The 25611-nt window shown below is 39.3% G+C and overlaps 1 protein-coding gene across 4 annotated transcripts in view; it reads right to left on the bottom strand.

The window, feature by feature from the left end:
- Nucleotides 1-25611, bottom strand: part of TCP11L1 (t-complex 11 like 1) — a 91740-nt gene that overhangs the window by 50247 nt on the left and 15882 nt on the right. For 2 of the 4 annotated variants that reach the window (XM_053720412.1, XM_053720411.1), the window contains exons 2-4: nucleotides 16077-16147; nucleotides 14776-14930; nucleotides 12066-12198 (exon numbers count right to left, since the gene is read on the bottom strand). In XM_053720412.1, coding sequence (XP_053576387.1) covers nucleotides 12066-12198; nucleotides 14776-14917 — 275 coding nt within the window. In that variant the 5' untranslated portion in view covers nucleotides 14918-14930; nucleotides 16077-16147. The remainder of the gene's footprint in view (nucleotides 1-12065; nucleotides 12199-14775; nucleotides 14931-16076; nucleotides 16148-25611) is intronic. The other 2 variants (XM_053720414.1, XM_053720413.1) reach the window with 1 other exon arrangement.

The raw sequence follows: 25611 nt of genomic DNA, 5'->3' as shown, positions 1-25611 counted from the left end.
ATATATCTCTCTGGATACAGATTTACGAGCCTGTAACATAGTATGAATCACAGAGTCAGAGAAACCTCTTTGACCAAGAATCAAGCGTTCAATCTCCATACCTTTAAATTTAAGGATTTCAGATCCTGATGGAAAAAAGGACCTTGAGACAGAAGGTCTGGTCTTAACGGAAGAGTCCACGGTTGGCAAGAGGCCATCCGGACAAGATCCGCATACCAAAACCTGTGAGGCCATGCCGGAGCTACCAGCAGAACAAACGAGCATTCCTTCAGAATCTTGGAGATTACTCTTGGAAGAAGAACTAGAGGCGGAAAGATATAGGCAGGATGATACTTCCAAGGAAGTGATAATGCATCCACTGCCTCCGCCTGAGGATCCCGGGATCTGGACAGATACCTGGGAAGTTTCTTGTCTAGATGAGAAGCCATCAGATCTATTTCTGGAAGTTCCCACATTTGAACAATCTGAAGAAATACCTCTGGGTGAAGAGACCATTCGCCCGGATGCAACGTTTGGCGACTGAGATAATCCGCTTTCCAATTGTCCATACCTGGGATATGAACCGCAGAGATTAGACAGGAGCTGGATTCCGCCCAAACCAAAATTCGAGATACTTCTTTCATAGCCAGAGGACTGTGAGTCCCTCCTTGATGATTGATGTATGCCACAGTTGTGACATTGTCTATCTGAAAACAAATGAACAACTCTCTCTTCAGAAGAGGCCAAGACTGAAGAGCTCTGAAAATTGCACGGAGTTCCAAAATATTGATCGGAAATCTCACCTCCTGAGATTCCCAAACCCCTTGTGCCGTCAGATACCCCCACACAGCTCCCCAACCTGTAAGACTTGCATCTGTTGAGATTATAGTCCAGGTCGGAAGAACAAAGAAGCCCCCTGAACTAAACGATGGTGATCTGTCCACCATGTCAGAGTGTGTCGTAAAATCGGTTTAAAGATATTAATTGAGATATCTTTGAGTAATCCCTGCACCATTGGTTCAGCATACAGAGCTGAAGAGGTCGCATGTGAAAACGAGCAAAGGAGATCGCATCTGATGCGGCAGTCCTAAGACCCAACATTTCCATGTATAAGGCTACCAAAGGGAATGATTGTGACTGAAGGTTTTGACAAGCTAATATCAATGTTAAACTTCTCTTGTCTGACAAGGACAGAGTCATAGACACTGAATCTATCTAGAAACCTAAAAAGGTTACCCTTGTCTGAGGAATCAATGAACTGATTGGTAAATTGATCCTCCAACCATGAACTTGAAGAAACAACACAAGTCGATTCGTATGAGATTCTTCGAAAATGAGAAGACTGAGCAAGTACCAAGATATCGTCCAAATAAGGAAATACCAAAACCCTGTTCTCTGATTACAGAAAGAAGGGCACCGAGAACCTTTGAAAAAAATTCTTGGAACTGAGGCTAGGCCAAACGGTAGAGCCACAAAACTGGTAATGCTTGTCTAAAAAGAGAATCTCAGACACTAAAAGTGATCTGGATGAATCGGAATATGCAGATACACATCCTGTAAATCTATTGTAGACATATAATGCCCTTGCTAAACAAAAGGCAGGATAGTCCTACAGTAACCATGTTGAATGTTGGTATCCTAACATAACGATTCAATAATGATAGATTCGGAACTGGTCTGAAGGAATTGACCTTCTTTGGTACAATGAAGAGATAAAATAAAACCCCAGCCCCTGTTCCAGAACTGGAACTGGCATAAATACTCCAGCCAACTCTAGATCTGAAACACATTTCAGAAATGCTGAGCCTTTGCTGTGTTAACTGGGACACGGGAAAGAAAAAAATCTCTTAGCAGGAGGCCTTAACTTGAAGCCAATTCTGTACCTTTCTGAAACAATGTTCTGAAACCAGAGATTGAGAACGGAATTGATCCAAATTTCTTTGAAGAAAACGTAATCTGCCCCATACCAGCTGAGCTGGAATAAGGGCCGCACCTTCATAGGTACTTAGGAGCTGGCTATAGGTTTCTATAAGGCTTGGATATATTCCAAACTGGAAATAGTTTCCAAACTGATACCGCTCCTGAGGATGAAGGATCAGGCTTTTGTTCCTTGTTGTGAGGAAAGGAACGAAAATGAGTATTTACCCTGGAAAGAAAGGGAAAGCAAGGTTGACTTAGAAGACATATCAGCATTCCAAGTTTAATCCATAAAGCTTTTCTAGCTAAAATAGCTAGAGACATATACCTGACATCAACTCTAATGATATCAAAAGATGGTATCACCAATAAAATTATTAGCATGTTATAGAATAATAATAATGCTATAAAATTATGATCTGTTACTTGTTGCGCTAAAGCTTCTAACCAAAAAGTTGAAGCTGCAGCAACATCCGCTAAAAATATAGCAGGTCTAAGAAGATTACCTGAACATAAGTAAGCTTTTCTTAGAAAGGATTCAATTTTCCTATCTAAAGGATCCTTAAATGAAGTACTATCTGCCGTAGGAATAGTAGTACATTAGCAGGAGTAGAGACAGCCCCATAACCTTAGGGATTTTTGTCCCAAAAAAACTCTAATCTGTCAGATGGCACAGGATATAATTTGCTTAAACGTCTAGAAGGAGTAAATAAATTACCCAAATTATTCCATTCCCTGGAAATTACTTCAGAAATAGCATCAGGGAGATAAAACACTTCTGGAATAACTACAGGAGATTTAAAAACCTTATTTAAACGTTTACATTTAGTATCAAGAGGACCAGAATCCTCTATTTCTAATGCAAATAACACTTCTTTAAGTAAAGAACGAATAAATTACATCTTGAACAAATACAAAGATTTATCAGCATCAACCTCTGAGACAGAAACCTCTGAACCAGAAGAACCATTATCAGTATCAGAATGATGATGTTCATTTAAAAATTCATCTGAAAAAAGAGAAGTTTTAAAAGACTTTTATGTATACTAGAAGGAGAAATAACAGACATAGCCTTCTAAATGGATTTAAAAAATAAAATCTCTTATGTTATCAGGAACACTCTGAAAATTAGATGTTGACGGAACAGCAACAGGTAATGTAACAGTACTAAAGGAAATTTTATCTGCATTAATAAGTTTGACATGACATGCAAAACAAACAACAGCTGTAGAAACAGATACCAAAAGTTTATAGCAGATACACTTAGCTTGGTAGCTCCAGCACTGTGCAGTGATTTTCCTGAAGTATCTTCTGACTCAGTTGCAACGTGGAACATCTTGCAATATGTAAAAGAAAAAAACAACATATAAAGCAAAATTGATCAAATTCCTTAAATGACAGTTTCAGGAATGGGAAAAAAATGCCAGTGAACAAGCTTCTAGCAACCAGAAGCAATAAATAATGAGACTTAAATAATGTGGAGACAAAAATGACGCCCATATTTTTTAGCGCCAAAAAAAGACGCTTACATTATTTGGCGCCTAAATGCTTTTGGCGCCAAAAATGACGCCACATCCGGAACGCCGACATTTTTGACGCAAAAAAACGTCAAAAAATGACGCAACTTCCGGCGACACGTATGACGCCGGAAACAGAAAAAAAAAATTTGCGCCAAAAAAGTCCGCGCCAAGAATGACGCAATAAAATGAAGCATTTTCTGCCCCCGCGAGCCTAACAGCCCACAGGGAAAAAGTCAAATTTTTTAAGGTAAGAAAAAATGAATGAAACAAATGCATTTATCCCAAATATGAAACTGACTGTCTGAAAAATAAGGAATGTTGAACATTCTGAGTCAAGGCAAATAAATGTTTGAATACATATATTTAGAACTTTATAAACAAAGTGCCCAACCATAGCTTAGAGTGTCACAGAAAATAAGATTTACTTACCCCAGGACCCTCATCTACATGTTTGTAGAAAGCCAAACCAGTACTGAAACGAGAATCAGCAGAGGTAATGGTATATATATATAAGAGTATATCGTCGATCTGAAAAGGGAGGTAAGAGATGAATCTCTACGACCGATAACAGAGAACCTATGAAATAGACCCCGTAGAAGGAGATCACTGCATTCAAATAGGCAATACTCTCCTCACATCCCTCTGACATTCACTGCACACTGAGAGGAAAACCGGGCTCCAACTTGCTGCGGAGCGCATATCAACGTAGAATCTAGCACAAACTTACTTCACCACCTCCATCGGAGGCAAAGTTTGTAAAACTGAATTGTGGGTGTGGTGAGGGGTGTATTTATAGGCATTTTAAGGTTTGGGAAACTTTGCCCCTCCTGGTAGGAATGTATATCCCATACGTCACTAGCTCATGGACTCTTGCTAATTACATGAAAGAAATCAGATAAGGAGAATCACAATGTAAGGCAGATAACTCAGAGACTCTTCGAGCCGAGGAAATCGCCATTAAAAACAGAACTTTCCAAGATAACAACTTGATATCAATGGAATGAAGGGGTTCAAACGGAACCCCCTGTAAAACATTAAGAACTAAGTTCAAACTCCATGGTGGAGCAACAGTTTTAAACACAGGCTTGATCCTAGCTAAAGCCTGACAAAAAGCTTGAACGTCCGGAACTTCTGACAGACGTTTGTGTAAAAGAATGGACAGAGCTGAAATCTGTCCCTTTAAGGAACTAGCGGATAAACCCTTTTCTAAACCTTCTTGTAGAAAAGACAATATCCTCGGAATCCTAACCTTACTCCATGAGTAACTCTTGGATTCGCACCAATATAAGTATTTGCGCCATATCTTATGGTAAATCTTTCTGGTAACAGGCTTCCTAGCCTGTATTAAGGTATCAATAACTGACTCAGAAAAACCACGTTTTGATAAAATCAAGCGTTCAATTTCCAAGCAGTCAGCTTCAGAGAAATTAGATTTTGATGTTTGAAGGGACCCTGGATCAGAAGGTCCTGTTTCAGAGGTAGCGACCAAGGTGGACAGGATGACATGTCCACTAGATCTGCATACCAAGTCCTGCGTGGCCATGCAGGCGCTATTAGAATCACTGATGCTCTCTCCTGTTTGATTCTGGCAATCAATCGAGGAAGCATCGGGAAGGGTGGAAACACATAAGCCATCCCGAAGGTCCAAGGTGCTGTCAAAGCATCTATCAGAACCGCTCCCGGATCCCTGGATCTGGACCCGTAACGAGGAAGCTTGGCGTTCTGTCGAGACGCCATGAGATCTATCTCTGGTTTGCCCCAACGTCGAAGTATTTGGGCAAAGACCTCCGGATGAAGTTCCCACTCCCCCGGATGAAAAGTCTGACGACTTAAGAAATCCGCCTCCCAGTTCTCCACTCCCGGGATGTGGATTGCTGACAGGTGGCAAGAGTGAGACTCTGCCCAGCGAATTATCTTTGATACTTCCATCATTGCTAGGGAGCTTCTTGTCCCTCCTTGATGGTTGATGTAAGCTACAGTCGTGATGTTGTCCGACTGAAACCTGATGAACCCCCGAGTTGTTAACTGGGGCCAAGCCAGAAGGGCATTGAGAACTGCTCTCAATTCCAGAATGTTTATTGGTAGGAGACTCTCCTCCTGATTCCATTGTCCCTGAGCCTTCAGAGAATTCCAGACAGCGCCCCAACCTAGTAGGCTGGCGTCTGTTGTTACAATTGTCCAGTCCGGCCTGCTGAATGGCATCCCCCTGGACAGATGTGGCCGAGAAAGCCACCATAGAAGAGAATTTCTGGTCTCTTGATCCAGATTCAGAGTAGGGGACAAGTCTGAGTAATCCCCATTCCACTGACTTAGCATGCACAATTGCAGCGGTCTGAGATGTAGGCGTGCAAAGGGTACTATGTCCATTGCTGCTACCATTAAGCCGAACACCTCCATGCATTGAGCTACTGACGGGTGTTGAATGGAATGAAGGACACGGCATGCATTTTGAAGCTTTGTTAACCTGTCTTCTGTCAGGTAAATCTTCATTTCTACAGAATCTATAAGAGTCCCCAAGAAGGGAACTCTTGTGAGTGGAAAGAGAGAACTCTTCTTTTCGTTCACCTTCCATCCATGCGACCTTAGAAATGCCAGTACTAACTCTGTATGAGACTTGGCAGTTTGAAAGCTTGAAGCTTGTATCAGAATGTCGTCTAGGTACGGAGCTACCGCAATTCCTCGCGGTCTTAGTACCGCCAGAAGAGCACCCAGAACCTTTGTGAAGATTCTCGGAGCCGTAGCCAATCCGAATGGAAGAGCTACAAACTGGTAATGCCTGTCTAGAAAGGCAAACCTTAGATACCGGTAATGATCTTTGTGAATCGGTATGTGAAGGTAAGCATCCTTTAAATCCACTGTGGTCATGTACTGACCCTTTTGGATCATGGGTAAAATTGTCCGAATAGTTTCCATTTTGAACGATGGAACTCTTAGGAATTTGTTTAGGATCTTTAAATCCAAGATTGGCCTGAAAGTTCCCTCTTTTTTGGGAACCACAAACAGATTTGAGTAAAACCCTTGTCCTTGTTCCGACCGCGGAACCGGATGGATCACTCCCATTAATAAAAGATCTTGTACGCAGCGTAGAAACGCCTCTTTCTTTATTTGGTTTGTTGACAACCTTGACAGATGAAATCTCCCTCTTGGGGGAGAGAATTTGAAGTCTAGAAGGTATCCCTGAGATATGATCTCTAACGCCCAGGGATCCTGGACATCTCTTGCCCAAGCCTGGTGAAGAGAGAAAGTCTGCCCCCCACTAGATCCGTTCCCGGATCGGGGGCCCTCGATTCATGCTGTCTTAGGGGCAGCAGCAGGTTTCCTGGCCTGCTTGCCCTTGTTCCAGGACTGGTTAGGTCTCCAGCCTTGTCTGTAGCGAGCAACAGCTCCTTCCTGTTTTGGTGCAGAGGAAGTTGATGCTGCTCCTGCTTTGAAATTAAGAAAGGAACGAAAATTAGACTGTCTAGCCTTAGGTTTGGCTCTGTCTTGAGGCAGGGCATGGCCTTTACCTCCTGTAATGTCAGCGATAATTTCTTTCAACCCGGGCCCGAATAAGGTCTGCCCTTTGAAAGGTATATTAAGCAATTTAGATTTAGAAGTAACGTCAGCTGACCATGATTTTAGCCACAGTGCTCTGCGTGCCTGAATGGCGAATCCAGAATTCTTAGCCGTAAGTTTAGTTAAATGTACTACGGCATCTGAAATAAATGAGTTAGCTAACTTAAGGGCATTAAGCTTGTGTGTAATCTCATCTAATGGAGCTGATTCAAGTGTCTCTTCCAGAGACTCAAACCAAAATGCTGCTGCAGCCGTGACAGGCGCAATGCATGCAAGAGGTTGCAATATAAAACCTTGTTGAACAAACATTTTCTTAAGGTAACCCTCTAACTTTTTATCCATTGGATCTGAAAAGGCACAGCTATCCTCCACCGGGATAGTGGTACGCTTAGCTAAAGTAGAAACTGCTCCCTCCACCTTAGGGACCGTTTGCCATAAGTCCCGTGTGGTGGCGTCTATTGGAAACATCTTTCTAAATATCGGAGGGGGTGAGAACGGCACACCGGGTCTATCCCACTCCTTAGTAACAATTTCAGTAAGTCTCTTAGGTATAGGAAAAACGTCAGTACTCGCCGGTACCGCAAAATATTTATCCAACCTACACATTTTCTCTGGTATTGCAACTGTGTTACAATCATTCAGAGCCGCTAACACCTCCCCTAGTAATACACGGAGGTTTTCCAGCTTAAATTTAAAATTTGAAATATCTGAATCCAGTTTGTTTGGATCAGAACCGTCACCCGCAGAATGAAGCTCTCCGTCCTCATGTTCTGCAAATTGTGACGCAGTGTCTGACATGGCCCTAATATTATCAGCGCACTCTGTTCTCACCCCAGAGTGATCACGCTTACCTCTTAGTTCTGGTAATTTAGCCAAAACTTCAGTCATAACAGTAGCCATATCCTGTAATGTGATTTGTAATGGCCGCCCAGATGTACTCGGCGCTACAATATCACGCACCTCCCGAGCGGGAGATGCAGGTACTGACACGTGAGGCGAGTTAGTCGGCATAACTCTCCCCTCGTTGTTTGGTGAAATATGTTCAATTTGTACAGATTGACTTTTATTTAAAGTAGCATCAATACAGTTAGTACATAAATTTCTATTGGGCTCCACTTTGGCTTTAGCACATATAGCACAGATATCTTCCTCTGAATCAGACATGTTTAACACACTAGCAAATAAACTAGCAACTTGGAAATACTTTTCAAGTAATTTACTATAATATGAAAACGTACTGTGCCTATAAGAAGCACAGAAAAAGTTATGACAGTTGAAAATTAATAAACTGAAAAGTTATAGCATCAAATCTTTGTAAAAAACACAATTTTAGCAAAGGATTGCTCCCATTAGCAAAGGATAACTAACCCTGATAGCAGAAAAAAAAAAAATACAGAAATAAACGTTTTTTTTTTTTTTTATCACAGTCAACTACAATCTCACAGCTCTGCTGTGAGTGATTACCTCCCTCAAAAAAAGTTTTGAAGACCCCTGAGTTCTGTAGAGATGAACCGGATCATGCAGGGAAGACAATAAACTTCTGACTGAATTTTTTGATGCGTAGCAAAAGCACCAAAAAAGGCCCCTCCCCCTCACACATAACAGTGAGAGAGATCAGTAAACTGTCATAAATTAAATAAAACAACTGCCAAGTGGAAAAAAATAGTGCCCAAAACATTTTTTCACCCAGTACCTCAGAAAATTAAACGATTTTACATGCCAGCAAAAAACGTTTAACATTAATAAATTGAGTGTTATTAAAAAGCCTGTTGCTAGTCCCTGCAAATTAGGCTAAAGTTTTATGCATACAGTATAATTCCAGTGAAGTGCCATTCCCCAGAATACTGAAGTGTAAAATATACATACATGACAGCCTGATACCAGTTGCTGCTACTGCATTTAAGGCTGAGTTTACATTATATCGGTATGGCAGAATTTTCTCATCAATTCCATTGTCAGAAAATAATAAGCTGCTACATACCTCTTTGCAGATTAATCTGCCCGCTGTCCCCTGATCTGAAGTTTACCTCTCCTCAGATGGCCGAGAAACAGCAATATGATCTTAACTACTCCGGCTAAAATCATAGAAAAACTCAGGTAGATTCTTCTTCAAATTCTACCAGAGAAGGAATAACACACTCCGGTGCTATTATAAAATAACAAACTTTTGATTGAAGGTATGAAACTAAGTATAATCACCACAGTCCTCTCACACATCCTATCTATTCGTTGGGTGCAAGAGAATGACTGGTAATGGCAGTTAGGGGAGGAGCTATATAGCAGCTCTGCTGGGTGAATCCTCTTGCACTTCCTGTTGGGGAGGAGTTAATATCCCATAAGTAATGGATGATCCGTGGACTGGATACACTTAACAAGAGAAATGACAAGTTTGTCAACAATGACTTGTCTTGGCCCCTTCCGTTCTCTTCCAGCAGACCTTCACATTTTTTTCAGTCTAAACAGTTTTAAATGTATTTAAATGCTGTGTTTATATAATGATTATAGATTTATTTATTTTTGCTGGTAAAATGTCCCTTTAAGGAGGAGAGTCATGTTTTAAGTACTTAACTCATTTAATACATTATTTCAAATTCAGGAATTCATATATCTCTATTTGATATCGGTCTAAACATTAAGAAAAAAGGAGCTGTAAATCACAGCAGTGTCATTATTGTTATACAAGGAAGCTCTATGTACCGATACTCTGGCAGCAAAATGACAGCAGGAAGGGACCAAAAGAAAAATCCCAAACAGACGTTTTATTCTTTGCATACACGTGGCATCAGGACGCTTACATATTAACACTTCTCAGGCAAATAATATCTACTGTATGTGAATATGAAATCATTGTATGACCGATAAAATGGCTGTGTTGCCAATCTGGGCTTCTAAAATAAATAAACAAATAAGTGATACAATTTCACATTATAGTCACTTTCAATGCTTGAAGGGACACGGAAACACAAAGGGCCAGAAGTAAGCTTTGTTGCGCACTTCAAGCTGCACTCATATTACAAGTGGAAAGTAAACTGTTTTCGCTTGTGCGCTAACCAGACGAGTGTTAAAAGCCGAGCTTAGAAAATCTCATAAGCAAAGCACATTTTATAATAGAAGTAAATTGGAAAGTTGTTTTAAATTGTATGCTCTATATGAATCATGACAGTTTAATTTTGACTTTACTGTCCCTTTAAGCTTTAAGATGGAAAGGCCAAGTGTTAAGATACAGAGCTTCACTAATCGACACTTGTAAGTGGTTAAAATAACAGTATGATTACTTTGAAGAAAGAAAATGTAGTTAATGTTTATAACGGCATTATAAACAGACCCCACAGCAAGTAAGCATAGGCAAAAAAGAATGCAGACTGCTATCCTTAAAACTGACAGAGGCTACGACCGCGAGGGCCGTATGACGTCACTGACGCGTTTCGGGTGTTCCCCGTAATCATAGTCAGTCATACTACATATCCCCTTAGCTTTATACCTTGCATCAATTAAGTCCCAGCCTCATTTTGAAAACTGCTACCACTGTTATATCTTTAAAGAGATAGTGCATATATACAAAAATGTTTTCAACATCATTCACAGAGTTAAATAGGAAATCCCAACAGCATATCCCATTATATTATATGATGTTATATTACACTTAAAACCAAAAACATTAATAATGATTAATTTCATTTTGAAAACATTAATAATGATTAATTTCATTTTGAAAACTGCTACCATCACTTAACTTAAAAAGATAGAGTATATATATATATATATATATATACATATATATTTACACACACATATACAGGATATGTTTTCAAACTTTCTCACAGGGTTAAACAGGAGGTCCTTATAGCATATTACGTCTTATGATGTTCTATTACACTATATAATGTTAAGATATTTTGACACTCATTCAATTCCTACTTGACAGTTTGAAAATTTAGTAATTAGTAACCAAATATACATCACTGAATAATTTTAGACATTCCGCAATCGCAATATGTCTAATATCTAAGGCAACAGCCACAAAAGTGTCAGTTTATCTGACATTAATATCTACATGTACATATTAAATATGTTCTCCCCATGTTCTTATACCCTGTTTCTACTTTGCTCCATTTACTCACATATATGTAAGATCATTCAAACTAATTTAAGCCACTAAATTCACTTGGTACTCTTCCAGTTAATAGTTTATAATAATATCATTCCTAATGCAACATGGGATTAAACCAAATGCTTCACTCCAAGTGATTAATTAGATCAAAGGCACAATTAAAGCCCTTGGGCAAACGGGTCTGTAACTTAAATATCCAGAATGCCTCACTGAGATAAAGGAGTTTGGTTCTATCTCCACCTCTTTGAGGGCAAAGAACTCTTTCATTTACTTGCCACCTAAAAGAGTCTACATTTTTTCCAAGTTCATTAATGAAATGACTAGATAGTGCTGAACACTCCTTACCATTACTGATGTTGGTAAGGTACTCCCTAATTCTTGATCTTACCACTCTAGTGGTGAGACCTACATATTGTATCTCACAACTAATACAAGAGATCAGGTACACTACATAGCTCATTGAGCAATTTACACACTGGGATGTGATATATTTGTTACCTGTGGAATAAGAAACAAATTTATTAGAGACCTAAACGTACTTGTACGCCTTACAATGTGAGCTCCCACAGCAATATGTCCCATTATGTTTTTACCATGAACTTCAATTTGTAGTACTTCTTGTGGGTAACTGGGTGGGTGAGAGAATATTACGTGTATGGAGGAGAAGCAAGGACTCTGAGCTGCATTGCTGCCCATTGTTTGTTTGGGACAGGCCGGATTCAACAGAGACTGTGAGTGAATTGTAACATTATTATTAAAACAGTGCTAAGCGCCTGTAACAGTTTCATATTTGTGAAGTTACTATGTTATTTATTGGGTCTGAATAATCAGTTAAAACTGAAATACCCTTAGAAAGAACTGTTGATTGTAAAAGCGGCTGAACAGCTATACTATCAATAGTAAAACTGAACACTGTTTCTATGTAAGGTTTACTCCAGACACAAATGGCTACTAGATGTTTATACAGAATACTTATATCTTACCTTCCCTCAGGTAGTTCCACAGGTTTGATCTGCAAGCCTCCAGCAACCACAATCTCATGAGCCAGGGCCATATTGGTGACTCCTTTAGATGCTTCCATTAGTTCCTCCACTGACACAAATCGTGAGGGGCTTACTGGAATTAACGAGGATAATATTCATTAATAGAACATTGTCTGACCAATCAAAATCCCAAAATAAAAAAGAGACTATTAAACAAAAGATTGTTGTCTCATGATAGGAAGCACAACGATCATATTTCCTAGTCACATAAATTAGATAAATATATGTTAAAATATACAAACTTAGTCTAGGAAGCAACCTTTAACCCTAAATAGTTTTTTTCCCCCAATGATTACAGAACAAAACAAAGATGCTATGATAAAACATAGGGCCACACATAACTATAACACTTTATACAGTACATTACAAAAGTAGATGAAAATATAAAATATCATATTTATGCAATATTCATATTTAATAAAGTGTTTAACTGTGTAGTTACTGTAAATATTTCACATTCCAATGTTCTTCACATAGGGGAATATGTTCTAACTATATATATATATATCTCAAACAAGGTAAGTCCAGCACCTTTGCTGATACACTCCCAGGTGTAAGAAACTGATTTCCTTTTTAAGCAAAGCTTCCTAACTGCACGCACGCTGTAGAGGCCTGCCAACCTCTCATATGTAAGTCCACAAAAATCAAAGAATAGCATCAGCACTGTTTTGTATAAAACATCCTTTCTTTATTTAAGCAACATAAGGATAAAAACTGCAATGTTTTGAGTCATGTAGACCCTTAGGCATGACTAAGGGTCTATATATATATATATATATATATATATATATATATATATATATATATATATATATATATATATATACATACATACATATATATATATATATAGTACCAAAATACAATCAGATATATGTAGAAATATGTATTTATGAATAAATAGAACATATTCTGCTAAGTGAAGTTCATTGGAATGTAAATTATTTCTATTTTCATGTCAGGTTAGCGCACTTTAGAAAACGTGATTGGGTTTGCACAAGAGAAGGGTCTCCAACCCCCCTCACTTTCCGTGCTCCATTGACTTATATAGTCTTTAATAGTTCACAAAAAATAGAGCTGAATAGTATACACACAAAAACACACATAAATTAACGAAATTAAAAAGGTACAAAGATTTAAGTTCTTTTTAGTTAAAGAATATATTTAATGTTTCTATTCCATAAATAAAGAGAAAAAAATAGATTGTGATCGTCAGTAAGATTAGTGAAGCTCTATTTCATAAAAACAAGATTTTGTTGCAAGATACAAGCAACCTGTGCCATACAATGTTGCAGGAAACAATTTGGGCTTGTAATTTGCAGCCTGTTGGATGGGCAGTCACAAAGGCAGTGGATTTGTGTTCATAAAAATCCGGCCCAAAACATGCTAACTTTCTCCAGCTTGTTGCTGAAAAGGGAAGAGGCGCATGCGTCGGAGCAGCAGCACCAATGGGAGTTAAAGTTATGAATGGTTTAATTTACATACAAAATTACTTCTTGCCTCATTGCACCCTACTTGCCAGCAGATAGATAACGACAAGGACATCTCCACGACATGAAGAGACTTCACTTTGCTCTCTTACTGATAAGTCACTGGGAGGGAGAGTGGGGGTTCCCCCTTGTCAGCCACTGGGAGGGAGCAGAGTTCTCTGCGTGTCACCCTCTTTGCAGCCTTTTAACACCACTGCCAATCTCCCACTGCTAGAGTGGAACTGTACTGTACAAGAATACAGATGTGTATAGGTCTAATAACTTGTTTGCACTTTAAATGGTAACCAAAACACGTGGTTGTCAAACAATAAGGTACCATTGCAGAGACGCATCTTTTTTAATCTAGCTGATAGTACAAAATAGACTGGTTGAATCTTATCAGTAACACACATCTTACACATTTTCCTCTAGAACAAGCTGCCATTCCTTATCTGATATATCCCAGAGGAGCCACCAGAATTCCCAAACTGATACTTTTTTATCTCAACAATATATTAACAAAACTACGCTACATAATATTTCATTCTATTTTAACTGTTCGTTATCAGTTTGCCTATTTATGTGCACACTTTATGCGAGAGCAGTTCCTACTGAACATTTGCAAAATGTTACCGTATATAAATATATAAGTCTGTGATTGGCTGATGTCTGTCACATGATACAGTGGGAAGGAAAAAGAAAGGAATCAAACATTTGTTTGAAACAAAATCTACGGCTCGTTTAAAATTCAATCTAAATGATATTGTTTTGTCTTTGTTATTCATTGTAATACCTTTCCCTGCTTGACCCCTGCCCAAGCCCTGCCCAGACACACCAACTGACCTCCCTTACACATACATGAACCTCCCTACTTCTCCATTTACATCCACAGCCCCACCCACAAGTTATTGATGGCCCATTTCTCACAAACTTTTAACCTCCCACTACCCAGAAATAATCCGACAGATGTTGAAAGAGATGCATTTGCAATTCTGCTTTATTTAAAAGTAATTTAATAGAATTCATTGCACACAGAATGAGTCTCCCTATAGTTTATGTGATTAGATATGGACAGATATATATTTAATTGTTTTAAGTATAATATGAATACTTGCTTTCTTTGAAAAGAACAGTAAATTGTTATATGCACTAGTATTCATTTATTGAATTGTGGCTCTTACATTGTATATTTCCCTGGTGAGGGCTTGGGGTTCGTTGCCTAATTTTCTTCCTGGCAGATTCCTCTGCAGTATCCGAGCCGTCTCTGTTGGAATCACCGGATGCACCCTCTCCAGAATGTGGCTTACTTGGGTCCAAAGGCATGGTCTGGGTTGTCCTTCAATGCAAACAGATAAAAGATTGGTCATAATCTGTTCACAAACATAGGCAAACTCAAGTGCACACACAAAACACTGGAAATCCTAAAAGGGACATTAAAGTAATGTTTTAATATATGCACAGTGTGGGTCCTACACTGCAGAGAAAAAAAATAAAGGGAGAGATGAGGATCTACACTACAAAAAAAAAGAGAAGAGAAGATGGGGTAGGGCAGTGGGGCTACACTACACTACAGAAAACAAAACAAAATCTATCTATTTTATGGACCTAAACTAAACATTTTGGGCTAGATATATCTATTTGTATGTATATGTGTATATATTTCTGTACACACATATATACATACATACATATTTAGACATGTATATGCATGTATCTCTATGGTAAAACCCTTTGCAGTCCTCTTTTTTCTAACCTCCGAGACCTCAGATCTTTGAGCCCTTACAAGTTTTTTATGCAATTTTTTAAAAATAATTTTTATTAGGTGTTATTATGGGTGTAACTGTACTTGTAAATGTATTTTTGATATGTTTTGTGACACTTTCAATTCCATCATAACAGTTAATCAGAGCTCAAAGGTTGCGCTAAACTGATTTGTGTTAAATTCAATAGCACTCAATTTACTTTCAACTCGTAATACGCACGCTATTTCTGCGGCATGCAAACTGTCGCAATAAACCCGATATCATTTGCACACGATTGTTAACGCGCCCCATGTAATCTGGCCCTTTATGGGGAATACATTTTTGAGTTAAATATCACTTTAATGATCTTTAAAACATTTATTTCAGAAGACTTATCTGTAACAACAAATTATGTGGGAGACACTTCAGTCACTATGTACGCTAAATAAACAGTGCAGATAAGTGTTCCATAAAAGAGGAAATTGGTTCCTAATTATTTAGCTTATAATACTAATTGCAGACTGTAATACGTTAATGACATCTCTGTTTTGCTTTAAAATAACATATCAACCAAGTCTAAACATTTTTAAAAAAACAAACATCTTGCTTGCTGCAATTGTTTTTCAAATGCCAAACATCACCCACTACTTGCCTTAGAGGAGCCAGTCCAGGCTTGAGTCTGCACACAGACTTACCAGATGATTATATTAGCATAAAGTTCATTGTTTTGCAATTATTACCTGCTAAATTCACTAAGCGGCAGATATGTAGCAAGGTAGCCTTGATGAGCCTGCAGTGGACTTCTCCAGTTCTGAGAATTAGAAAAATCCACAATTTTAAGAGCTAAATTACAAGTAAAGGAGGCAAAATAAATTATGAAACTGTATTGTAAATTTGTTGTAACCTAGTAAGCGAGTTGTGCACAAGCACATACTTTCTGTAAGCTTCAATATAAACGTAAATGGTTTGTTCACACAAAAACAAAAAAATATTTATGTTCTTTCATGTGCATAGTAGATTTTTTTGTTTAGAGGAATATGAAACCCCCAAAAATGATCTTCTTTGGAGCACTATATGGCAGGAAATAGTGCTGCCCTCTAGTGCTTTTATAAATGGATAACATTCTTGCAAAATATAGTGCTCCACACGTGTCCCTGCTTTTCAACAAAAGATACCAAGAGAACGAAGAACATTTGATAACAAAAATAAATGAGAAAGTTTTTTTTTTTTTTAAATTGACGATTATCCGAATCATAAAAGAAAAATTTTGGGTTTTATATCTCTTTAATATAACTTTCTAAATATGATTTATGGTTGGGTAATTATCCGCGTTATCTCAAACCATTTCTTTTGCAACTTTATTTAATAATAATTCTGTTTATTTGTTTTTATATATTACTTTGTACAGACAATTACTTTCAATAAAATACAACCAGTGCTATATGAGGTGGGCACCGTCATACCCAGTATTACAAGGGTTAATCTTCCAGCTACTGATTACTTTCAATAAAATACAACCGGTGCTATATGAGGTGGGCACCGTCATAACCAGTATTACAAGGGTTAATCTTCCAGCTACTGATTACTTTCAATAAAATACAACCGGTGCTATATGAGGTGGGCACCGTCATACCCAGTATTACAAGGGTTAATCTTCCAGCTACTGATTACTTTCAATAAAATACAACCGGTGCTATGTGAGGTGGGCACCGTCATACCCAGTATTACAAGGGTTAATCTTCCAGCTACTGATTACTTTCAATAAAATACAACCGGTGCTATATGAGGTGGGCACCGTCATACCCAGTATTACAAGGGTTAATCTTCCAGCTACTGATTACTTTCAATAAAATACAACCGGTGCTATATGAGGTGGGCACCGTCATACCCAGTATTACAAGGGTTAATCTTCCAGCTACTGATTACTTTCAATAAAATACAACCGGTGCTATATGAGGTGGGCACGGTCATACCCAGTATTACAAGGGTTAATCTTCCAGCTACTATGTACTCTTCACCAAAATAGATATTAAATCTGGCACCACACAAATCTTCTTTAAAACTTCCTCATACCTCAGGCAATTACTTCCATGTAGAGACCTGAGGCCAACAGAAACTGCCATTCATCGTACAGCAATGTTACGCCATGTTATTAAAACAGATTTACTTGATAGAGACAATTAACGTAGCCTCTTCCAATAAAACATTTTGTGACTAAAGTTGGTCCTTAAAACAAGTGCTAGATATTTTAAAATCTGCAATAGTTACCTTAAAGGGACACCCACATTTTTTCTTTTGTGATTCAGATAGAGCATGCAATTTTAAGCAACTTTCTAATTTACTCCTATTATCAATTTTTCTTTGTTCTCTTGCTATCTTTATTTTAAAAAGAAAGTTCAGAACCTTGGACAGCACTTGTTTATTGGTGGATTGGTGGCAAGAACAACCCAAGTTGTTAACCAAAATGGGCTGGCATTTAAACTTACATTCTTGATTTTCAAATAAAGATACCAAGAGAATGAAGAACATTTGCTAATAGGAGTAAATTAGAAAGTTGCTTAAAATTGCCTGCTCTATCTGAATCACAAAAGAAAAAATTTTGGGTTCAGTGTCCCTTTAAAGAGGTATTACAAAGCAGAAATTGTTCTAATTTGTCATTTCTGTATTTTTAACCCTAGATAACCCTTACAAATGGGTTTTGAAAAAGGTTCCTTTAGGGAGCCACACAACAATCAGCTCCTGAGCAAGACACAGCCAGTCAGCCAATCAGCAGCGGCAATCACATGAACAATATAACCATTTATTGATACTAATACAGTAAATACAAATACACTCTTGATAAATGCGTATCAAAGAAAGAGACAACTGCAATGTTTTTTTTCCGTGTCCCATTTTCTATATAGGAAATCTGAAAACATCCACACCAGAATTCCCAAATCCCACCGATAAAGGCCAAGAGCGTTTATATTAAAACACTTTTTACCTCTGTGATTACCTTATATCTAAGTCTCAGCAGACTGCCCCTTTATTTCAGTTCTTTTGACAGACTTGCATTTTAGCCAATCAGTGCTGACTCACACATGAACTATCACTGTATAGCTATGAAAAACTGTCAAAATGCACTGAGATTAGAGGCGGCCTTCAAGGGCTTAGAAATTAGCATATGAGACTACCTATGTTTAGCTTTCAACAAATAATACTAAAAGAACAAAGCAAATTTGATGATAAAATTAAATTGGAAAGTTGCTTAAAATTGCATGCCCTATCTGAATCATGAAAGTTTGATTTTGACTAGACTGTCCATTTAACACCTTTGTGACAACAGCACTTTTCCACTTTCTGACCGTTTGAGACCAGGGCTATTTTTACATTTCTGCAGTTTTTGTGTTTAGCTGCAATTTTCCTCTTACTCATTTACTGTACCCACACATGTAATATACCGTTTTTCTCGCCATTAAATGGACTTTCTAAAGATACCATTATTTTCATCATATCTTATAATTTACTATAAAAAAATTATAAAATATTATGAAAAAATGGAAAACAAAACACACTTTTTCTAACTTTGACCCCCCCAAAATCTGTTACACATCTACAACCACCAAAAACACCCATGTTAAATAGGTTCTAAATTTTGTCCTGAGTTTAGAAATACCCAATGTTTACATGTTTTTGCAAGTTATAGGGAAATAAATACAAGTAGCACTTAGCTATTTCCAAACCATTTTATTTTTTTTCAAAATTAATGATAGTTACATTGTAACACTGATATCTGTCAGGAATCCCTGAATATTTATTGACATGTATATATTTTTTTTAGTAGACAACCCAAAATATTGAACTAGGCCCATTTTGGTATATTTCATGCCACCATTTCACCGCCAAATGCGATCAAATAAAAAAAATTGTTCACTTTTTCAAACTGAAATTATTTACAAACAACTTGTGCAATTATGGCATAAATTGTTGTAAATGCTTCTCTGGGATCCCCTTTGTTCAGAAATAGCAGACATATCAGGCTTTGGCGTTGCTTTTTAGTAATTAGAAGGCCGCTAAATGCTGCTGCGCACCACACTTTTATTATGCCCAGCAGTGATGGGGTTAATTAGGTAGCTTGTAGGGTTAATTTTAGCTTTAGTATAGTAGACAACCCAAAGTATTGATCTAGACCCATTTTGATATATTTCATGCCACCATTTCACCGCCAAATTCGATCAAATAAAAAAAAAAAATCACTTTTTCACAAACTTTGGGTTTCTCACTGAAATGATTTACAAACAGCTTGTGCAATTATGGCACAAATGGTTGTAAATGCTTCTCTGTGATCCCTTTGTTTAGAAATAGCAGACATATATGGCTTTGGCATTGCTTTTTGGTAATTAGAAGGCCGCTGCGCACCACACTTGTATAATTTATGCCCAGCAGTGATGGGGTTAATTAGGTAGCTTGTAAGGAGCTTGAAGGGTTCATTTTAGCTTTAGTGTAGAGATCAGCCTCCCACCACCTGATCCCTCCCAAACAGCTCTCATCCCTCCCCCACCCCACAATTGTCCCCGTCATCTTAAGTACTGGCAGAAAATCTGCCAGTACTAAAACAAAAGGCTTTTTTTTTTTTAAAAAAATGTAAATATATATATTCTGCTGTGTAGGATGCCCCCTTGGCCCCCAACCTCATTGATCCCCCCCCCAAAGAGCTCTTCAACCCTCCCCCCCCTAACTATTTTCCACCATTTTGGGTACTGGCACGCCCCCACCTCCCGCACACACCCGACAATCGTTTCCGACTGCTGGCCAAAAGTTTGCCAGCAATGGGCCGTCCTTGGTCGTTAAGGGTAGTTTTTTGGAGGACGTACCTGGCACGTCCTCGGTCGTTAAGTGGTTAAAGAAGATATAATGCCATGTGGAACCTTGGTGTAATAATTATTGTAGATATCTACAAATAATAGCAAGAGAGCAAAGCAAAATTGATATTAGAAATACATTGGAAACTTTTTTTTAAATTGCATGCTTTATCTGAAACAACAGAATTTATGCTTACCTGATAAATTACTTTCTCCAACGGTGTGTCCGGTCCACGGCGTCATCCTTACTTGTGGGATATTCTCTTCCCCAACAGGAAATGGCAAAGAGCCCAGCAAAGCTGGTCACATGATCCCTCCTAGGCTCCGCCTACCCCAGTCATTCGACCGACGTAAAGGAGGAATATGCATAGGAGAAATCATATGATACCGTGGTGACTGTAGTTAGAGAAAATAATTAATCAGACCTGATTAAAAAAACCAGGGCGGGCCGTGGACCGGACACACCGTTGGAGAAAGTAATTTATCAGGTAAGCATAAATTCTGTTTTCTCCAACATAGGTGTGTCCGGTCCACGGCGTCATCCTTACTTGTGGGAACCAATACCAAAGCTTTAGGACACGGATGATGGGAGGGAGCAAATCAGGTCACCTAGATGGAAGGCACCACGGCTTGCAAAACCTTTCTCCCAAAAATAGCCTCAGAAGAAGCAAAAGTATCAAATTTGTAAAATTTGGTAAAAGTGTGCAGTGAAGACCAAGTCGCTGCCTTACATAACTGATCAACAGAAGCCTCGTTCTTGAAGGCCCATGTGGAAGCCACAGCCCTAGTGGAGTGAGCTGTGATTCTTTCAGGAGGCTGCCGTCCGGCAGTCTCATAAGCCAATCGGATGATGCTTTTAAGCCAAAAAGAGAGAGAGGTAGAAGTTGCTTTTTGACCTCTCCCTTTACCAGAATAAACAACAAACAAAGAAGATGTTTGTCTGAAATCCTTTGTAGCCTCTAAATAGAATTTTAGAGCACGAACTACATCCAAATTGTGTAACAAACGTTCCTTCTTTGAAACTGGATTCGGACACAAAGAAGGCACAACTATCTCCTGGTTAATGTTTTTGTTAGAAACAACTTTCGGAAGAAAACCAGGTTTAGTACGCAAAACCACCTTATCTGCATGGAACACCAGATAAGGAGGAGAACACTGCAGAGCAGATAACTCTGAAACTCTTCTAGCAGAAGAAATTGCAACCAAAAACAAAACTTTCCAAGATAGTAACTTAATATCTACGTAATGTAAGGGTTCAAACGGAACCCCTTGAAGAACTGAAAGAACTAAATTGAGACTCCAAGGAGGAGTCAAAGGTTTGTAAACAGGCTTGATTCTAACCAGAGCCTGAACAAAAGCTTGAACATCTGGCACAGCCGCCAGTTTTTTGTGAAGTAAAACAGATAAAGCAGAAATCTGTCCCTTCAAAGAACTTGCAGATAATCCTTTCTCCAAACCCTCCTGTAGAAAGGATAGAATCTTAGGAATTTTTATCTTGTTCCATGGGAATCCTTTAGAGTCACACCAACAAATATATTTTTTCCATATTTTATGGTAAATTTTCCTAGTTACAGGCTTTCTAGCCTGAACAAGAGTATCAATGACAGAATCTGAAAACCCACGCTTTGATAAAATCAAGCGTTCAATCTCCAAGCAGTCAGTTGGAGTGAAGCCAGATTCGGATGTTCGAATGGACCTTGAACAAGAAGGTCCTGTCTCAAAGGTAGCTTCCATGGTGGAGCCGATGACATATTCACCAGGTCTGCATACCAAGTTCTGTGTGGCCACGCAGGAGCTATCAAGATCACCAAAGCCCTCTCCTGATTGATCCTGGCTACCAGCCTGGGAATGAGAGGGAACGGCGGGAATACATAAGCTAGGTTGAAGGTCCAAGGCGCTATCAGTGCATCTACTAGAGTCGCCCTGGGATCCCTGGATCTGGACCCGTAGCAAGGAACCTTGAAGTTCTGACGAGACGCCATCAGGTCCATGTCTGGAATGCCCCATAATTGAGTTATTTGGGCAAAGATTTCCGGATGGAGTTCCCACTCCCCCGGATGGAAAGTCTGACGACTCAGAAAATCCGCTTCCCAATTTTCCACTCCTGGGATGTGGATTGCAGACAAGTGGCAGGAGTGATTCTCCGCCCATTGAATTATTTTGGTCACTTCCTCCATCGCCAGGGAACTCCGTGTTCCCCCCTGATGGTTGATATATGCAACAGTCGTCATGTTGTCTGATTGAAACCTTATGAATTTGGCCTTTGCTAGTTGAGGCCAAGCTTTGAGAGCATTGAATATCGCTCGCAGTTCCAGAATGTTTATCGGGAGAAGAGATTCTTCCCGAGACCATAGACCCTGAGCTTTCAGGGGTTCCCAGACCGCGCCCCAGCCCACCAGACTGGCGTCGGTCGTGACAATGACCCACTCTGGTCTGCGGAAGCTCATTCCCTGTGACAGGTTGTCCAGGTTCAGCCACCAACGGAGTGAATCTCTGGTTCTTTGATCTACTTGGATCGTCGGAGACAAGTCTGTATAATCCCCATTCCACTGTCTGAGCATGCACAGTTGTAATGGTCTTAGATGAATTCGTGCAAAAGGAACTATGTCCATTGCCGCAACCATCAAACCTATTACTTCCATGCACTGCGCTATGGAAGGAAGAAGAACAGAATGAAGTACTTGACAAGAGCTTAGAAGTTTTGATTTTCTGGCCTCTCAGAAAAATCTTCATTTCTAAGGAGTCTATTATTGTTCCCAAGAAGGGAACTCTTGTTGACGGGGACAGAGAACTTTTTTCTATGTTCACTTTCCACCCGTGAGATCTGAGAAAGGCTAGGACAATGTCCGTATGAGCCTTTGCTTTTGACAGAGACGACGCTTGAATCAGTATGTCGTCCAAGTAAGGTACTACTGCAATGCCCCTTGGTCTTAGCACCGCTAGAAGGGACCCTAGTACCTTTGTGAAAATCCTTGGAGCAGTGGCTAATCCGAACGGAAGTGCCACAAACTGGTAATGCTTGTCCAGAAAGGCGAACCTTAGGAACCGATGATGTTCCTTGTGGATAGGAATATGTAGATACGTATCCTTTAAATCCACCGTGGTCATGAATTAACCTTCCTGGATGGTAGGAAGAATTGTTCGAATGGTTTCCATCTTGAACGATGGAACCCTGAGAAATTTGTTTAGAATCTTGAGATCTAAAATTGGTCTGAATGTTCCTTCTTTTTTGGGAACTATGAACAGATTGGAGTAAAACCCCATCCCTTGTTCTCCTAATGGAACAGGATGAATCACTCCCATTCTTAACAGGTCTTCTACACAATGTAAGAATGCCTGTCTTTTTATTTGGTTTGAAGACAATTGAGACCTGTGGAACCTCCCCCTTGGGGGTAGTTCCTTGAATTCCAGGAGATAACCTTGAGAAACTATTTCTAGCGCCCAAGGATCCTGAACATCTCTTGCCCAAGCCTGAGCAAAGAGAGAGAGTCTGCCCCCCACCAGATCCGGTCCCGGATCGGGGGCCAACACTTCATGCTGTTTTAGTAGCAGTGGCAGGTTTCTTGGCCTGCTTACCCTTGTTCCAGCCTTGCATCGGTCTCCAGGCTGGTTTGGTTTGAGAACTATTACCCTCTTGCTTAGAGGGTGTAGAATTTGAGGCTGGTCCGTTTCTGCGAAAGGGACGAAAATTTGGCTTATTTTTAGCCTTAAAAGACCTATCCTGAGGAAGGGCGTGGCCCTTTCCCCCAGTGATGTCTGAAATAATCTCTTTCAAGTCAGGGCCAAACAGCGTTTTACCTTTGAAAGGGATGTTAAGCAATTTGTTCTTGGAGGACACATCCGCTGACCAAGACTTTAGCCAAAGCGCTCTGCGCGCCACAATAGCAAAACCTGAATTTTTCGCCGCTAATCTAGCTAATTGCAAAGTGGCGTCTAAGATAAAAGAGTTAGCCAATTTAAGTGCTTGAACTCTGTCCATAACCTCCTCATACGAAGAGTCTTTATTGAGCGACTTTTCTAGTTCTTCGAACCAGAAACACGCTGCTGTAGTGACAGGAACAATGCATGAAATTGGTTGTAGAAGGTAACCTTGCTGAACAAACATCTTTTTAAGCAAACCCTCTAATTTTTTATCCATAGGATCTTTGAAAGCACAACTATCTTCTATAGGGATAGTAGTGCGTTTGTTTAGAGTAGAAACCGCCCCCTCGACCTTGGGGACTGTCTGCCATAAGTCCTTTCTGGGGTCGACCATAGGAAATAATTTTTTAAATATAGGGGGAGGAACAAAAGGTATGCCGGGCCTTTCCCATTCCTTATTTACAATGTCCGCCACCCGCTTGGGTATAGGAAAAACATCGGGGGGCACCGGGACCTCTAGGAACTTGTCCATCTTACATAACTTCTCTGGAATGACCAAATTGTCACAATCATCCAGAGTAGATAACACCTCCCTAAGCAGAGCGCGGAGATGTTCTAATTTAAATTTAAAAGTAATAACATCAGGTTCAGCTTGTTGAGAAATTTTTCCTGAATCTGAAATTTCTCCCTCAGACAAAACCTCCCTCCTGGCCCCTTCAGATTGGTGTGAGGGTATGTCAGAACCATTATCATCAGCGTCCTCATGCTCTTCAGTATCTAAAACAGAGCAATCGCGCTTTCTCTGATAAGTGGGCATTTTGGACAAATGTTTTTAATAGAATTATCCATTACAGCCGTTAATTGTTGCATAGTAAGAAGGATTGGCGCACTAGATGTACTAGGGGCCTCTTGTGTGGGCAAGACTGGTGTAGACACAGAAGGGGATGATGCAGTACCATGCTTACTCCCCTCGCTTGAGGAATCATTTTGGGCAACATCATTATCAGTGGCATCATTGTCCCTACTTTGTCTGGACACTATGTCACATTCATCACATATATTTAAATGGGGAGGAACCTTGGCTTCCAAACATACAGAACATCGTCTATCTGATGGTTCAGACATGTTAACAGGCATAAACTTGATAACAAAGCACAAAAAACGTTTTAAAATAAAACCGTTACTGTCACTTTAAATTTTAAACTGAACACACTTTATTACTGAATATGTGAAAAAGTATGAAGGAATTGTTCAAAATTCACCAAAATTTCACCACAGTGTCTTAAAGCCTTAAAAGTATTGCACACCAAATTTGAAAGCTTTAACTCTTGAAATAACGGAACCGGAGCCGTTTTTACATTTAACCCCTATACAGTCCCTGGTATCTGCTTTGCTGAGACCCAACCAAGCCCAGAGGGGAATACGATACCAAATGACGCCTTCAATAAGCTTTTTCAGTGGTTCTTAGCTCCTCACACATGCATCTGCATGCCTTGCTTTCCAAAAACAACTGCGCATTAGTGGCGCGAAAATGAGGCTCTGCCCCAGTGAAAAAGGTGTCCAATACAGTGCC

The sequence above is a fragment of the Bombina bombina genome, chromosome 7 (genome assembly GCF_027579735.1).
Source record: "Bombina bombina isolate aBomBom1 chromosome 7, aBomBom1.pri, whole genome shotgun sequence".
NCBI lineage: Eukaryota > Metazoa > Chordata > Amphibia > Anura > Bombinatoridae > Bombina > Bombina bombina.
This window is presented reverse-complemented; position numbering and strand designations above follow the sequence as displayed.